Source organism: Penicillium crustosum (genome assembly GCF_028827405.1).
Source record: "Penicillium crustosum strain IBT 35664 chromosome Unknown utg000001l_segment0_segment0, whole genome shotgun sequence".
NCBI lineage: Eukaryota > Fungi > Ascomycota > Eurotiomycetes > Eurotiales > Aspergillaceae > Penicillium > Penicillium crustosum.
In genome coordinates, this window is record NW_026623122.1 from 5277272 (window position 1) to 5293671 (window position 16400).

Here is a 16400-nt window from a genome sequence, read left to right on the forward strand (position 1 = left end):
CCCACGCCTTACCTCTTGATCACACGTCCCACGTTCCGTGTGGTTAAAAGGGGAGAAAACGGTGAAGTATACCGGAAAGTGGTGAAATGTCGCCCAAAGTAGAGAAAATCAATAAAAAGTACACCCCCACTTGATCTTAAGGCGTTCGATAGTCTTAAATTTGATCACATAGGAAAGAGTATTGGTCAATGCAGACGCTAGTAACTGATAGACTTGATCTCCGTCATGGTAGATCATTGGAGAATTAATGCATTTTAACGGTTGCCCCTCCTCTTAGACTTCTTTTGAGAATTGAAAAGGAGAATATACAGAATGTAGAATATAGAATACAGAATACAGAACACCTCCTCACCCTCTATTACCCCCCTCTTCTCGCCCCCCCTCCTCCCCTCCTCTCCTATCTGGGACTTTGGTCTTAAACAGAGCGCTGTCAGTGATACCCCCCACAGGGCGGGTAGAAAGGAAAGGGATTGGATTCCACTAGAGAAAGGAGACTCTTCTTTTTTTTCCCTTTCTTTTCTTTCCTTTTTTTTCCCCATTTTTCCCGGAGAGGGGTGGCAGTGTATACCAATCAGGACCAAGCAAGGTGGAAGATTGACGGATCGACGTCGGTGCCCGCAGCCATTGCCAATAGTCGACCTCGGCGTGGACTGCATTCCGAGTACGGGAGTACATGTACTCCGTATTTTTTTTTTTTGCACATTTAATTATCTAGATTCAATATATTTATATTTATATATGTGTATATATAATATATATAAGACAGTACCTGGGTAAGATAGTAACCTAAATTGTTTTCTTCTCTTAGGGTTGCAATCGGGAGTCACCATCACCTTTTTCTTTCTTTTTTTTTTTTTTTTTTTTGGACTTATAAGGTCAATGTTATTTTGACATTGGGGCTTCCATATCTTTTCTATCAAATTTTCATTAAATTTTCCCATTTCCTACTTCCTACTTCCTATCTAGGTGAATTAATATAGACATGAGAATCAGAATCTTTGCGACTCCACAAAAATATCGGCAGTTCAATGATCTCCCACTTATAAACCCTCTAAATCCTACCCTGGAAACTCTTTTAATACATAAATTCCCTTATTCTCCGACCCACCCGGGAAAATCATTGTATGACTGAATCCTTTTATGTTCCGTCTAGGGGTTACTGTTACAGTCAACCGCAGATCAAAGATGTAAATGTCTCTCAGGGTTTTTAATAATGGTTCGTGAGTCGGACAACTGCAGGCACCATAATTGTCCCCTTTTTCTCCTTTTTTTTCCCGTCCTCCTTTTTCTTTTTGGGTATTTTCTGGAAATAGTTTGCGGGTGTGATACCGAGTCTCGCAATAATCAGTTTTTTTTCCCTCTGTGATACCCACCGTTGGGTGTTTTTTTCCTCCTTCTCTTTTTCTCTGTCACTGTTAGATTCGGGCCTTTCACTGGAATGGTTTGATATCTGAAGAGAAAGGGGCAAGGGTCTTAAAAAAAAAGGTCTCAAAGAGTTCACAGGGTTCAAAGGACCACAAAAGAATACCCCTCTCTAAGGAATCCTTCGATTACTTTATTTTCCGGGACCCTAATAGAGATGTGGCTGCAGCGTTCTGCCGCCTGGGGCGATCACATTCGATCACATTGCCCTTTGCCTCTGCGCGTGTGCATCACTGACGATCCCCCATCCCTGGCTTCAGAGCTGCAGGATTCCAGAGTGGCCTCACGTCATGAAAAGGGCACCTGTTAATAGGATATTCATTGATAACTACGTATGTAGGTACATAACTACCCTGCATACTCAATATTTTATGTATTTTGTATATAGTAGGTATAACATATAATGGCATAATGGTAATAATAACAATAATACGGAGTACCATAATAGTATGATAGTATAATAGTATAAAATAGTATAATGGCACACATCAATAATTCATACATGTTATCTGGGCTCGGCAGGATCCGATCAAGGGGAAAAAGGGGTGTGGAACATGCGGCACGCGGAGCAGCAAGGGGTCTGTCACCCCGTTCATGCAGGATTAAATAGTCTGTACAATTATACGGTTGGTTGTTTTCAAAATCTTTTTCATCTACCAATCATAATCAGGATCACCTATTATTTGTACTAGATGTGCTAAGTCCTACCTCTCCCGGTATAGTCTTTTTCTTTAGCCGCCAAAAGTCCAGACTCTATTAATTTGTCAAGTGGAGTAAATAATGACCAGAACTAGGACCAAAACTATTAATTCTTTTTAATTGACATTCCCGATCAGATCAAAAATCGCCGAATCATTGATTTTTAGCGTGAAATAGTTCCGGTTAACACGGAGATTATTCGGGGGAATTCTCCTAGTCTCAACGTTTAAAACACATGACAATGTCTAGTTATAGTTTCTATAGTCTCTACTTCGTATACTCTTCAATAGACTTTTAAACCCCCCGAAATTGGCCTAACAGGATCGGCAATTCTGCGAACCCTTCGCAGGATAACTGGGATAAACCGCCTCTAACAGTGATTAAGGGGGGGTCCGAGTCCACTAGGGGCGTGATTGGGCTGATATCACATCTTCCTTGATCACGGCCTAGGTTGATCTACGGTTTAAACGTGATGGCCTGCATGGCCAAGTTCCAATGTTGAGTTAGCCAAGTTTCCAATCTGTCTTCGTATACTCCCTAGGATCGAGTCTAGGCTACACAACTTCTTCCCATGTGGTGAGCTGGCCAGGTCCTAAATCCCGGATTCATATGAACACCGCACGGAAAAGTAAAAAAAATCTCCGAACACAAATTTGTGGTATTTCTGCAATATAGACATCTATTCTACAGTAAATGCTTTTCCCCCATTCTCCATAATCCCTTAGCGTCTCTTCGACGGCCGGGCATTCTTATCACGACGCTGTTGCACCTGTTTCCGTGCCTTGCGAATATCATCTGTAGACCGAAGTTCGCTCTTTCCTCCATATGCCGCTCCACCCAGCTTATCGTGTTGACGTTCGCGAGCCGCATCGTTCTTCTTCTTCATCTTGTCGTAGTCGCCACGCAGAGGATCGGCCCGCTTAGGCGCCCGGTCTTGGTTGTGTCGGAAGCGACCACTGCTCATGCGAGAGTTGATGTTGTTCATAGCAGGCGTCTCGGCCTCGCCAACACGAGGCATCCGCTCAACGCGCTTGCCCTTCTTCCAAGCTTGGAAGCGACCGCTGCGGAAACTGGCAGCGATCTTGGCACCACTCTCACCGCGCACGAGTCGGCTGCCCTTGGAACCGTCCTCGTCGTTCTGACGGGCAACGTACTTCTTGTGTCGCTTGTCCCAACGCATGATGGAACGCGCTTCGCCGAAGCCACGCTTGCCTTCGTCGCCGTTGAGGTCCATGGTCGCGTTGCGGGAGTCGCTGGCAAAGTTCGAGTTTGTGCCCGAGTGCACACCGTAAGCCTTGTCTTCGGCCATGTCGTTGTGCTGAGGTGTGTAGCCCATGAAATAATCGGGGTTCTGGAATGCTGCCGCTGCGTCTTTCTTCTCTCCTTGCTTGGGCTTGGCGTTGTAGGCAGAGAAAGTGACCTCGAGTTCATCATCGGATGCCTCTGACATGTTCTCGCCGGCTTGCTCGGGAATATCCTCGTCCTGCACTACACCATCCTCGCCGGGAGTGGGCATTCCAAGTGCTGCCAACTCGGCCTCTGCCTTGAGATCCGCCCGCTTTCTCTTGTTCTCGACAGTAGTGCGGATTCGGCGAATAGTGTCAACGGCCTCGTTGTCAGCCACCTTGCCGCCTCGTCGGTTGTTCGCCTCGAAAATAGTTTCATGGGGCCGGTAACCACCAATACGGGCAAGCATACTCTCTCGCTCTACTTCCCTCTCAGTGGTTGCATCGTTGAAGAGCGGGTGGATCTCAGCCCAGTGATCAGAAGCAACAACCTCCTTCGACCGCTTTGCACTCTCGGCAGAAGCCGAATTGCGGGTGCGCAGATACAGTTTCTCTCCCTTTTGAGACACTTGCTTCTGCCCATAAATATCTACATCATCGTCAAGCACCTTCTGTACCCATTCGCAAGTGCGAGAGACTGGCTCTCTCGGTAACGTTCCCACGACAACATCCTCTGCAAAGTTGAGATCAGTGCCGTATTGACGACCGAGAACCAGCCTGCGTCCCAAGAACAGCTGGAGATCCAGAAGATAGGGGGCATCTTTGTCGCGAACAAGACTGTAACTCCAACCCTTTTGGCCTGCACGAGCAGTACGACCGACACGGTGAATGAAGATCTTGGGCTGTGAGGGGAAGTCGTAGTTGATAACGTTGGCAAGAACAGGAATATCAATACCTCTGGCAGCCACATCGGTGACGACCAGGATATTTGAGATGCCGGATCGGAAGTTTTGGACATGGTGATTACGAGCAGTCTGATCTAGGGAACCGTAGGCGTAAGAAGTGGCAAACCCTGCCTCAACGAGAAGAGAATAGAGGTAGTCGACGTGGTGCTTGGTTGCAGCGAACACGATGGTTGAGTGCGCGGTAGGCGACTCCTTGAAGCCGCTTGGGAGGCGGACATCTGATCTCTTGCGCTTTCTTGTGGGGTTCTCGGCTTCTTGGCGTAATTTTGCGCCAATATGTGTCTCACCAGTAGGCATCTTGATAATGTTGTGCAGAATGTGTAGTAGGGCACCTTCTTTGTCTGATGACTTGATAGCAAAGAAGGCATTTTGTAGATCAGGAGAGACCTTGTTTTCTGTGTCCAGACGAATCAGACTTGGCTCTTGCAGACCAGCGCGTGCAAATTCGACAAGTGACTTGGGCAACGTAGCGGAGAAGAGAAGAGTCTGGCGGTTGGTGGGCAGGCCGTGCAAAATCTCGGTCAACTGTGCGGCGAAACCCATTTCGAACAGTCTGTCGGCTTCATCGAAGACAACATACTTGATGCTAGAGAGATCCATGTCCATCTCAACCTTCAAGTGCAGGAATCGACCGGGTGTCGCGATGATGATATCGGGGTTGTTGGCCATCATGCCGAACTGATCCTCCAGACTATCACCACCAATGAGAAGTACTGATGTCAAATTTGTTCCCTTGCCCATCTCCTTGACGACCTTCAAGGTTTGCAGAGCCAATTCACGGGATGGGGACATGATGAGAGCACGTGCACCGAACGCAGTGCTGTGGCTCTTCAACTTCTCAATCATAGGAATAACGAACGAGGCAGTCTTTCCGGAACCAGTTCGAGCCATACCAACAACATCCTTGTCGTCCATGATCACGGGGATAGTCTTTCGCTGAATCGGGGTAGGTACGGAAAATCCTTTGCGGGTAATCGCTTTCAGTAGAGTCATGCTGAGACCCATTGCCTGGAAACCACCTCCCTTCTTCACCGTACGGCCCTTGAGGTTTGCGCCCTTTCGGTTGGCGGACGCCTGAGAGTTCGCAATGAAAGCTGCATCGCCGTCGTCTTGGTTTAAAAAGTCAAGATCCTCGTTGGTATCAGGCTTCTGGGGTTTTTTCTTGAGGGGTGGCTTTGCGCCGGCATCGGAATCGCTGTCATTTTCAAAAAGGGATTTCGTAATGTCGAACTCGACCTCCGACTCTGCGGGAGAGGCGGCACGGCGAGGCATTGTTGCGGTATTCTGTGAAGCTTCGACTGATATGGAAATGCAGTGATAAGCGTTAAACCGCTCGGCTCTTCAATGGCCGGGGGAATATGAAAACACAGAAGATTTTGCAGTGATTAAATACTGTATCACGCAAATAAATCCTCGACTGCTCAAACTTCAGACACCTGAAGAAAACTCGAGTCACTTATCTCGCCGTCTTTCTGTCGCAAAAAAAAGTTGAAGAACGGTAGGCGGTGAACAGCGGATCAACCATCGTCCGTGTGCAAACCAAGCAAACAGAATCTATATAATTCGCGCTGAATCTAGAAATATCTTCGTAGAAACATTGACATATTTCGAGGTTAAATGATTCATGGAGACAAGATACTATTCATATAATATTTCTAGACAGAATATGTACCCGAATTGTGGTTTGAAATCCTCAGCAGCTACTTAATGTGCAGCTCAGCTGGAGTAAGACACATTAGACGTATCGTTTCGAGTATCCCAAAGCAGTGGACACTTTCAAAATGAAAACAATCGCAATTTGAGAGCAATTGATTGATATAAAGTAAAAATGTCATATAGCAATGTTGAAGCTGAGAATGCAGGTGACATAAAGTAGATATGGTCCAAAGTGGGAGGCGGTCTTCACTGGCAGAACACGGTCCCCGCGACGCGTGCAACACGCTCCCAATTGAGTAAAATGGTGTTGAAGAGACGGCCATACCTTGACTCTTACCCTTCACAACACAACACACACCATGGGTATGTATCAATTTCAATCTAACCTATTGACCAGTAACTATCTAACAATACCGATAGACGGCAATTACAACAATTATAGCTCCTCGTTCGGCGGCGGCGGCGGTGGAGGATTCATGCCCGGCGAGACGAACAGTCCCGCGGGTGGCAAGGTATACACATGATCCTCGGCTTCTATATACAGCAAACACCAACTAATAAAAACACTCAGACCGGTGACCGAGACAACAAAACTCTTCGTCCCGTGACAGTGAAGCAAGTCCTCGACGCCTCGCAGCCCTTCCCCGAAGCCCCATTCCAAATCGACGGCGCCGACGTCGCCAATGTCCTCATCATGGGCCAAGTACGCAACATCAGCTCGCAGAGTACAAACGTGACATACATAATCGACGACGGCACGGGCGGTGTCGAAGTCAAGAAATGGGTTGACTCAGCCACCGCGGACAACATGGACACCGACGATGGCAAGGCGCCTGGCGATGGAAAGACTGAGGTCCAGCTCAACGGTTTCGCACGTGTCTTCGGCTCTATCAAGTCCTTCGCCAACAAGCGGTACATCGGTGCTCATTCTGTCCGGCCCTTGTCGAATATCAATGAGCTGCATACTCATCTGCTCGAGGCTACTGCTGTGCATTTGTTCTTCACTCGCGGCCCGCCTGGTGGCGCTGCTGCTGGCGGCAATGTTGGCGGTGCTGATGCTGTTATGGGTGGTGCGGATGACTACAGTGGTGGGCGGAACAAGGCTCTTGCTTCGATGTCACTTGTTGCGAAGAAGATTTATAACTTGCTCAAGACCGAGCCTCAGGATGATACGGGCCTACACATGCAGGTCATCGCTTCTAAACTGAATATGCCTGCGACTGAAGTGGCCAGGGCTGGTGAGGAGTTGCTCGGTGCTGGTGTGATCTTCTCTACTATGGATGAGCAGACATGGGCTATTCTAGAGTACTAGAGATATGTGAGCGGTCATGTCTTGTGTTATTCGTTAAAAGTCACATTCAGACTCCAATGATATCATGATTTGTCTTGTATAATATCTGATAGAGTCCTAATTGCTCTATCTGTATTTTCCTTTTTATAGCAATATGTAGACAGAATTGAAAACAGGGCCGGGGTTTAAACCGAGGCTGGAACATAAATCACTTGAAGCCACCGCTAATTCAAAACGAAATACCACTCTATGTCATCAACTAGATATCAAGTCATGTCAACACTTCTCCTCGCATGTACCGAGGGTCAAGTTAAGTCAGCTCATTCCTCTTTAGAGCTTCCTCAACTGAGCGATTCCAATTAGCTCGAGTGATAAAGAGGGCCTCAATGAGGGAAACAAGGGCAAGCGCGAGGGCAACCCCAGTCCACAAGCCCATAACACCCCAATTCAAATAAAATGTCGTTCCCATACTAAGAGGCATGGCAATCACATAGTAACAAAATAGTTGAATGTAACCACCCACTTCCTGGCGACCCAGACCACGGAGAATACCGTTGCAGTTTGCCGCGAGAGCATCGAAAAGCTGGAAGGCTGCACAGAGCGGAAGCACCTGCGCGACAATTTCGACGACTTCGGGATCAGAGCTGAATAACCTGGGGATATATGACCGCAGACTGGAGAGAAGAACCATGTTGAACATGCCAACGACAGCTGCTCCCCAGAAGCTCACTTTCGCAGTGGTCTTTGCAGCATCGACCAAGGTAGCCCCAATCAGATTTGCTATCCGCGTGCTACCCGCGATAGATAGTGGGAACGGAATCTGCCATGTAATGCTGGAGATTGTTGCCAGAATGGATTGCGCCGCAAGTTCGGACGTGCCGAGGTAGCTTGATGCCAGCGTCAGAATTTCAAATGCCAGACACTCTGCCTCGACCATGATCAGCCCTGGAAGTGCGAGACGGATCATTGGGCCCCAGTTCTGGAATGCTCGTCGGGTAAATCCGCACCAGCACTCGGATCCCACGAAGAAATAAACGTAGACGAACAGGCAGAGCGGGAGGAGATTTTCGGTGATTACGACGGCGATTGGAGCCCCAATGAAGCCCCATTGAAGTTTCTGTTATCCGAGTCAGTATTATCCTCGTTCGAGGGCTGGAAAGTACTTACCCAGACTAAGAACCAGTTTAGGAAGGCATTAAGTGGCGCGCAGACAATGAGGACATATAGGGAGGCAGAAAACACGCCCTGGGCCTGAAGGTATCGCTTGCCACTCTCGAAGAGAGCGAATGCCGGGGTTCCCAAAAGAGCAATCTTCAAGTATAGACCTGCCATCTCGGCGACCTCCTTCTCCGGCACAATTTTGGAAAGGATATGCTCCGAGAAATACCAGAGAACCATAATTGGAATGGTGATTACCCAAAGGAAATACACCATGCGTAGCATCTGCAGGCCCACCAGCTTTCTCTTCCCAGAACCATAGGCCTGCGCACAAAGCGTATCCAAACTCGTCGACAGACCCGAGTACACCGCATTCCCGGTAATAGTCACAGTCATACTCGCAAGACTGACAGCTCCAAGCTCTTCCTTCCCCAGATGACCAATGGTAAAGATACTAGCCACAGTCAAAGAATACTGCAGCAAAAAAGTGACCATGAGCGGCAAAGAGTATCTCATAATAACCTTTGCTTCGCGCTGCCATGTTGTCTGGATCAAACCGGCTGCGACGGCTTCTTCCCATTTCCGGTCAATATCTTCCAAGTCCAATTCACTGTCCCCGGCATCCGCCGGCCGCTCTCCAAGTAGAGCAGTGATTTCGCTTGCCCCGTCCGTCTCGGGATCCCTGCTTCTAGAGCGTCGAGAAGATCCACTTGGTCGTCGAGACTGGGATCCCTGGCCGATAGCAGCGGATAGCAAGCCGCTCATCTTACGCTGCGGTCCGTGGGACTTGCCATGCGCATGCTCGGGCGCGATAACATTGTTATCACTCAATAGGCGTCGTTCTTCTTCGATGACTTGCTCGCGCTCGGTTTGAGATAATGATTGCTGTTCCCCAACCCAGGGAACTACAGTCGAATGGCTGACAGATGTGAAGTAACCGGGGCGGCGATATGAACTAGCTAAAGAGTGGGGGTTGGTGCTGGTATAGCTGCCAGGCGGGCGAGCTGTTGAGGTGTCAGAAGCTTCATCGGTGGGTGTTTGATCCTCATCACTGTAGTCTGCAAGATCTCGTGCAATTGCTGAGGCCGCAATGGGTGAGCTGGATGTGAAAGACCGGCCAAATGGGCTTTGATGCTCGGCGGCATCCACCGAACGGATGTTCCGGGCCATGATAAGATTTGAGAGATGAGGCTGTGGGTGTTTTACTGCCACCGCATTATTTACGGCGGGATCAATTGAGCTACCTCGAGCCGTAACTTTAGATGCTTGGAGCTTTGTTTGGAGCTTTGAAGATATTTAAAGAAGGCAAAAACTTGGAGAGAAAAAAGACGGGTTAAAGCTGGATGCGGAGATGTATTTGTAATACGGTGAATACGACCGGTCCGGGTTTTGATATTGCTAATATTGTGTAATTTACAGAAATACAGCGGATAATATAGATAATGTAGATAACAGTTCACTAAGGCGTGTGAGTCAACCTTAAAAGTCTGATTCAGACCTCGGGAGCTTTGGGAGATATGAGTATGATTAGCTCTCACTTGCTCCGTATAAAACGTAGCACATCAGTCCCGCTAAGACACAGTAGGAAGCTCGATGCGGGACAGCTTTTGCGGGCTTAATTTGCACTTGATATAGCCAATCACCTTCACATCAACCTGGGGCAGCTCGCATGGCCTGTTATTTTTTCATTTTCAGTTTCATTTTTTTTTGATTAGCTGCATAAAGCACACCGAGAGTATGTTGATAACCCTGGTTTTTTTTTTTTTTTTTTTCTCTCTATAGCAATCATGTCCCTGTGTATGTAAGGGAGGTGAGGTCCTACACGAAGCATACAGGAACCTGGCCTTGGTCATCCTACCAGTTGTATGAACCCTGGGGGTGTCGATCATCAGATCATCCATGAATATGTACTCCTTAGGAAGATCACAAATGAGAAACCAATAAAAATGACTGTGACATCATTCCCAAAACAGTATAGATCATCACATGACCGGTCGCAGACCAGGACCCCAGGTTTTTCTCCAGCTTTCGGAGATGATCGAGCTTCGAGTGTCAAACCCCTCACATCATGTCTACAACGGTGACACAAGTTGGGGGTGTTCGTGCCCCCTTCAACCCGTTGATCAACCCGGTACATTCTAAGCCGGTTCTCGTGGAAGAGTAAGTCAGATTGTCCAGCTCTGTAGAAATGGCAGGAGGAGCGCAAAATGGCCGGAGAGCAAAACAGGTTGTCCAGTGGCTTGATCCCTTACATTGTGGCGTACTTCAAATTCAAGATGGGCATTCTCCATGATTGCCATGATTTCCACATACCCCCCACCCCACATTCTGCCCCAGTGACAGCCCGGTTAACGTTTTTGAAGGCACATGGAATCCCAGAACCACATCTTCCTCTCACGTCCTTATTTCGGCGCGCTTCTATTCGAAAACACCTCTTCTGACGCCCGCGACCACTGCGCCAACGAGCGTACTTTCCTTTCATGGCTCCGTCTCTCCATGTATCTGGCCGTGGTATCGCTGGCCATCATCATCTCATTTCATTTCCGTGAACAACCCACCGGCTTAGAGAGACGCATGGCCTTACCCCTCGGGATCATTTTCTGGCTTCTGAGTTTGACCTGTTTGGCTAACGGGTTTGCGAATTACTCGCGTACTGTCAAGAAGTATGCGCGCAAGGCGGCTCTGGTGCAGAGTGGCTGGAAAACCCAGGTTGTCTTCACGGTCGTTGGGACGGTGATCTTGGGCAGTTGCATTCTGTTTTTGTCTACAGATCCAGCCCAGTAATGGTCATTCTGGGCTCGAATTTTTCGATTCATCTTATTAGCGCTGGCGTTGAGATTATTATTGGGCATTTTCGGTTGCATGTTCCATTCATTATTGCATTAATGTATTTATGCCTCGACTAGGTCTCATTGGGACTACTGCGGGAATACCCTTAAAGAACACGAGCAATTTCAGGACCAAAGCATTAGATATGTTCTTGATTTCCTAAAATAAACCGAGAGGCCAAAATATCAGAATGAAGTGATGTCGTGAGAATCGTCTCGTGTGCAAAGGTATATTTCCATGAGTCGCGTAAAGGAGGCGGGCTTGGCCCGAGGAATGCAAAGATGACAAAAAGGCCGAAGTGGAACCGAAATATGCGAAAGACTATGTATCGGGCCTTTTACATTCGACGAATCTCCTGCTCGTTCTTGTACTTTTCCAGGGCCGGTGTACCAAGGTGGCTCCACCACTCGAACAGCATGGAGTTGCAGATAAGCTTGAACCAGGGGGTGAATTTCAAATCGGGCTGCTTGAACATTGCCTTAAGCTCATCAGCTGAAACGTAGGTGGTGTCTCGGACCTCGTTGGGGCTGGGCTTCAGATCAACATCGGCCTGGATGAAGAGGATATAGTCCACTAGCGAGATGTCAGTGTTCCCATTTATCGAATCAAATATGCATTCCTCTATGTAACATACCCTCGTGTTCACCCCACTTTCCATCACTGGGAGCCTTGTAGTGAATTCTTGTGAAAAATTCAAACTTGTCCAGGGGTACTTGCTCTGCCTTAATGCCCAGTTCATGGTCCAGCTTGCGCTGCGCAGCACGCTTCACACCCATAACGGCAGCATCCAGCTCAGCTCCAGTCTCACCGGGAATTCCAAGGGGGTGTGAGCAGCAGGTGTTGGTCCACATGTCGGGGAAGGTGATCTTCTCGGTGGCGCGCTGTTGGAGTAGAAGACGCTTATTGGAGTCGAAAAGGAAAACCGAGAAGGCGCGGTGAAGGAGACCTTTGTCAATGTTGGTCATCAAATGGCCTATGCAGATGCGACTGTTAGCGATTTGTCTCCTATGTTATGCGCCACTACCCCGCCATTCTGTATATCCGTAGGGGATTATAGGTATAGAACGTACAGATCTTCTTGCTGGCGCTTCCAATTGGCCGGTCATTGTTATCCAAAACAATGCAGACCTCATCCATCAGACGGACCTGCTCTTCATCGTAACCTTCAAGCTCGCTGCCGCGCGCAGTGTTTGTTTGGCTTGTGGGGAGGATTTCACGGGCGAGCGAGGTATCGACCTCGGGGAAGAGAGTGGCAACATTGTCCGCCGTGATCTCAGGCGGACTTGTGATTGTCGTGGTTGCGCTCATTTTGGCCAAAAAATCGGAGTTGAAAGAAAGGAATGAATCCCAACAGAAAGAAATCACAGGAGGAAATGCGGTGTTAGGTCAAAGGCGGCAATGATCGGCAAATTTGCGTCTCTCCGTTGTTTGCCTTCATCGGGAAATTCCAATCTCGGGAGGGAACTTCTGGTTGTTACACTCACTCTACCAAGAACCTCAGGACTACCAATGGGATTACGCAAAGTGCTATAACAATGATAAAAAAAATTTTGAATTCAAGGCTAGACCTATCGATATGCAAATATCAGACGTCGCATCAGTTCACACTACCAAGTCATCATAGGCATCGAGATAACACCATGATCACTTCAGTTCAAGGAGACTGGTCAACTTCTCCAATTCCGCAACTTCCTCTGGTCCCAAAAGGCCCAACTTCTCCCGCCGAGTTGGCGCATTCGGATCAAATACAGGCTTCTCAGCAAGCGAAGTCACCCGTGTGCCGTGTCTAGGTTGGGATCCCTCATAATCCCAGCTGGCATTATGGATCGTGATGCTGTTGAAAAATAAGCTTTAAATTCAAGAGCTTTGTTAGGGCATTGACTAACCGGTTGTCCCACAATGCACTCGTGCGTGGACTCCACTTAAACCGAACCTGGATATCGGGATTCTTCTCATAAACGTCGTATAGGTATCCCAGAATCACATCACTTTCGGCCTTGTCAAGACCAACAATTCGGTCTGTCATCGCCCGGTTCACCCACAGTGCCTTCCAGCCTGTAGCTGGGTGAACACGGACAATCGGGTGCTCGCGCTCTATATATTTAGGGCCTGCTTCCGGGTTCTTACGATCAAGATATGGGTGAGCTGAGCGGTAGATGGCAGTCCTTCCGTCGATCAGCTTGCGGAATAAAGGCGACAACTTCTCGTATGCTGCGTATCCACTCGCCCAGAGGGTATCGCCTCCGACTGTTGGTACAGTATCGTTATGGAGATGGGTCACACCCGCTGGCTGTCTTTCGTGCACGAGATCGCTATGCCACCGAGACGCTCCTCCCGGCCGACGGAAGCTCGCTGGTCTCTCGGTTTCTTGCAATGCTGGCCACATTACAGTCACGCCGGGGATGCCAGGGACATGGGGTACTTGAGGCTAAAAAAAAAAGAGAAACACAGTTGGTGATTGGCACATGGATTCATTGGGTTGGGCAAAACATACATGAATCTCAACCTCTCCGAACCACTCTCCCAGTTTCTTCTGTTCTTGAGGAGTGAGATCCTGGTCCCGGAAGAAGACAACGCTTCGTTCGGCAATCAACAAGCCTAGCTCATCCTTCTGCTGGTCTGTCAAATCCTTCAGCTGCAGTCCAACGATTTCAGTTCCGATGTGTCTAGTCAACGGAATCACTTCCTTGGCTGCAGATAGAAGTGCTTTCTTCTCGGGATCAGCTCGGCTGCCGGGGTCTACATGGACGCGATCATAGTCCCGCACGTTGTAAACATCATCAATATAGAGAGGACGAGATGGCCGGTACGGGTAGCCGTCACTGAGATCAACCCCAGCCTTTTCTAAGCGTTCTCGTGCAGGCCCAGGAAGACCGAGGGTGTCCTTCTTGGGCACTGCGACGTCGACAATACGGGAATCAATTGGAGCGGGAGCCATGATAATAAATGATCTTTAGGATTTTATAAATCTGGTGAATTCTAATCGATATCAAGTCTGTACTATATACATATTTTAGAAATGTCGATTCTCTCATTGATCAACGTTGTAGCGTTGTACTGCCCAGAATTTGAGCACATCATCGTCCTCACCCATTACGCCTTTTGTGGGCCACGAATGTCACTTTTAGTTATCTTTGGTTGCCATTCTTATACCCCTCTTTCAGAATTCGATGTAAATTGTTCAATGTATACTTGTTGTGTACATTAATTCCAAGCGGGGAACCTCCGATGTCACAATCCACGATCAAAATCACGAGGATTCCTAATATCTGATTCTCTGCCGGGTTTCCCGGTAAGCATTGCGATATATCAGCCCATATTGTCGTTTGGAGGGGCCATAAGTGCGGAAACAGTCGCAAATTATCTCTTTGCTTTTTTTCATTTCTGTGAAAATCATCATGAGTGATTCCGTTCGAGTTGCTGTCATTGGAGCTGGTATCAGTGGAGTGGTCACTGCTGGCCATCTTCTGGCTGCTGGAATTCAGGTGACTGTTTTCGAGAGAAATAATGCAAGTGGTGGAGTGTGGTAAGATCAGGAATCGTCCTTTTTTGATCTGAAATAATGGACTAAAACTTCCAATTGTAGGCTTTATGACAAGCGTGCTCCGATTGAAGCCCAGTACCCATCACCAAGACCAACTGCTTCACAGGAATATGTGAAGGATGCGAGAGAAGGCAATGAAAGAAAGATCTTGCTTCATGCACCTCCAGGGTAAGTTTATAGTAGTTATTCTTTTTTTTTTTTTTTACAAGGCAGTTGTACTAACTATTATCTAGGCCTTGTTATGAAAGTCTTACCAATAATGTCTCGACTCCTTTACTTCAAACGAAACTCAACACATGGCCAGAAGGAACTGGCCCTTTTGTGAAGCATCATGTACTCAAGGATTATATTCAAGATACGTCGAACAAGGCCGGTGTTGATGATGTAACCAAGTTTGGCGCTCGAGTCACCCGAGTTCATAAGGATGGGTCAACATGGACAGTTCACTGGAGCACTCTGAGCGAAGGCCAAGATCCCGTTGAAAACGAGGAGTTTGCAGTAAGTTCTTATTTCTATAAGGGGTTTCGTTTTCCTTTTCGGAAGTGGTTTTGACGGGATCATAGACGTTTGACTCGGTCATTGTTGCCTCGGGTCATTATCATACACCTCTCGTCCCGAATATCCGGGGCCTACCTGAAGCAAAAGCCCAATGGCCCGAGAAGATCTTCCATTCAAAGTCCTTCCGAAGGTCAGAAGGATTCAAAGGAAAGGTAGGAGCCAACACGTTCTAGTATTGAGTGGCACTAGGCTAACTACTGACTAACCTACAGAATGTACTATTGCTCGGTGGAGGCGTCTCTTCCCTCGACATAGCCACTGAAATCAGTGGAACCGCAAACCACGTCTATCAAAGCACTAGAAATGGTGCCTTTGATCTGCCCGAGAGTGCACTTCCGAAAAACGCCTCAAGGATTGCCGAGGTTGAAGCATTCGAAATTTCTACATCGACATCCCCAAACGCCGAGCATTTGCCCTTAAACATACAACTTAAATCCGGGGAGACTTTGCACGATATAGATACAATTATTCTTTGTACAGGATACCAAATGGCACTGCCATTCCTGGACGAATATAATGACTACAGTCTGTCTGCTGCCGAGGCAAATGACAAGGTGCTTGTCACAGATGGCACTCAAGTCCACAACTTGCATCAAGACATTTTCTATATCCCAGATCCCACGCTCGCGTTTGTGGGAATTCCTTTCTACACGGCGACTTTCTCTTTATTCGAGTTCCAAGCTATCGCCGTGGCAGCCTTCCTGTCTGGCGTTGCGCAGCTTCCATCTACTACGAGTCTCCGCACCGAATATGAGAACCGCGTGAAAGAGAAGGGCCTTGGGCGGAGTTTCCATTCACTCAAGGACCAGGAGCAACCATATGTTGTGGAATTGATGAAATGGGTCAATACTGGAAGAGCTGAGCGTGGTTTGCCTCCGATTGAGGGTCATACTCAGACCTGGATTACCGAGAGGGCGGCTTTGAGCGAGAGACTTAAGTTAATTCTGGCAGGGAAGCTTTCTCGGGCAGATATTCTGAAAAGCCCATTGGAGGTGGGAGTGACTGCGTGAGGTATCTGAGAAGATATACAATTGAATGAAGATATTATCAAA

At 47.9% G+C, this 16400-nt stretch overlaps 7 protein-coding genes across 7 annotated transcripts; 3 read left to right on the plus strand and 4 right to left on the minus strand.

The window, feature by feature from the left end:
* Positions 1-2842: 2842 nt before the first annotated feature.
* N7487_001972 (ATP-dependent RNA helicase DBP10) lies at positions 2843-5584 on the minus strand (the record flags this gene model as incomplete). Its single annotated transcript, XM_056869719.1, has 1 exon — positions 2843-5584. The coding sequence occupies one exon, from the start codon at positions 5582-5584 to the stop codon at positions 2843-2845; it is 2742 nt and encodes a 913-aa protein (XP_056734503.1).
* A 743-nt stretch (positions 5585-6327) lies between these two features.
* Positions 6328-7280, plus strand: N7487_001973 (uncharacterized protein; the record flags this gene model as incomplete). Its single annotated transcript, XM_056869720.1, has 3 exons — positions 6328-6331; positions 6389-6480; positions 6540-7280. 3 exons carry the CDS (start codon positions 6328-6330, stop codon positions 7278-7280), a joined length of 837 nt encoding a protein of 278 aa, XP_056734504.1.
* Positions 7281-7569: 289 nt separating this feature from the next.
* N7487_001974 (MATE family efflux transporter) lies at positions 7570-9587 on the minus strand (the record flags this gene model as incomplete). The annotated part of the gene is made up of 2 exons (XM_056869721.1): positions 7570-8376; positions 8427-9587. The coding sequence occupies 2 exons, from the start codon at positions 9585-9587 to the stop codon at positions 7570-7572; spliced, it is 1968 nt and encodes a 655-aa protein (XP_056734505.1).
* An 898-nt stretch (positions 9588-10485) lies between these two features.
* On the plus strand, positions 10486-11201 carry N7487_001975 (DUF202 domain-containing protein; the record flags this gene model as incomplete). The annotated part of the gene is made up of 2 exons (XM_056869722.1): positions 10486-10577; positions 10781-11201. 2 exons carry the CDS (start codon positions 10486-10488, stop codon positions 11199-11201), a joined length of 513 nt encoding a protein of 170 aa, XP_056734506.1.
* Positions 11202-11564: 363 nt separating this feature from the next.
* Positions 11565-12568, minus strand: idi1 (isopentenyl-diphosphate delta-isomerase IDI1). Its single transcript, XM_056869723.1, has 3 exons — positions 12317-12568; positions 11881-12219; positions 11565-11819 (listed from the first exon to the last, which is right to left on the minus strand). The coding sequence occupies exons 1-3, from the start codon at positions 12552-12554 to the stop codon at positions 11584-11586; spliced, it is 813 nt and encodes a 270-aa protein (XP_056734507.1). The 5' UTR covers positions 12555-12568; the 3' UTR covers positions 11565-11583.
* Positions 12569-12890: 322 nt separating this feature from the next.
* Positions 12891-14184, minus strand: N7487_001977 (TauD/TfdA dioxygenase family protein; the record flags this gene model as incomplete). The annotated part of the gene is made up of 3 exons (XM_056869724.1): positions 12891-13080; positions 13133-13674; positions 13741-14184. 3 exons carry the CDS (start codon positions 14182-14184, stop codon positions 12891-12893), a joined length of 1176 nt encoding a protein of 391 aa, XP_056734508.1.
* A 460-nt stretch (positions 14185-14644) lies between these two features.
* Positions 14645-16358, plus strand: N7487_001978 (putative FAD dependent oxidoreductase; the record flags this gene model as incomplete). The annotated part of the gene is made up of 5 exons (XM_056869725.1): positions 14645-14772; positions 14833-14958; positions 15024-15288; positions 15354-15500; positions 15561-16358. The coding sequence occupies 5 exons, from the start codon at positions 14645-14647 to the stop codon at positions 16356-16358; spliced, it is 1464 nt and encodes a 487-aa protein (XP_056734509.1).
* Between the last annotated feature and the right edge of the window lie 42 nt (positions 16359-16400).

Coding starts and splice junctions, on each gene's coding strand:
- idi1 (XM_056869723.1), bottom strand. CDS start 12,554: ATGAGCGCAACCACGACAATCACAAGTCCGCCTGAGATCACGGCGGAC. Junction 12,220..12,316: donor AAGCGCCAGCAAGAAGATCT/GTACGTTCTATA, acceptor GCATCTGCATAG/GCCATTTGATGACCAACATT. Junction 11,820..11,880: donor AAAGTGGGGTGAACACGAGG/GTATGTTACATA, acceptor ACATCTCGCTAG/TGGACTATATCCTCTTCATC.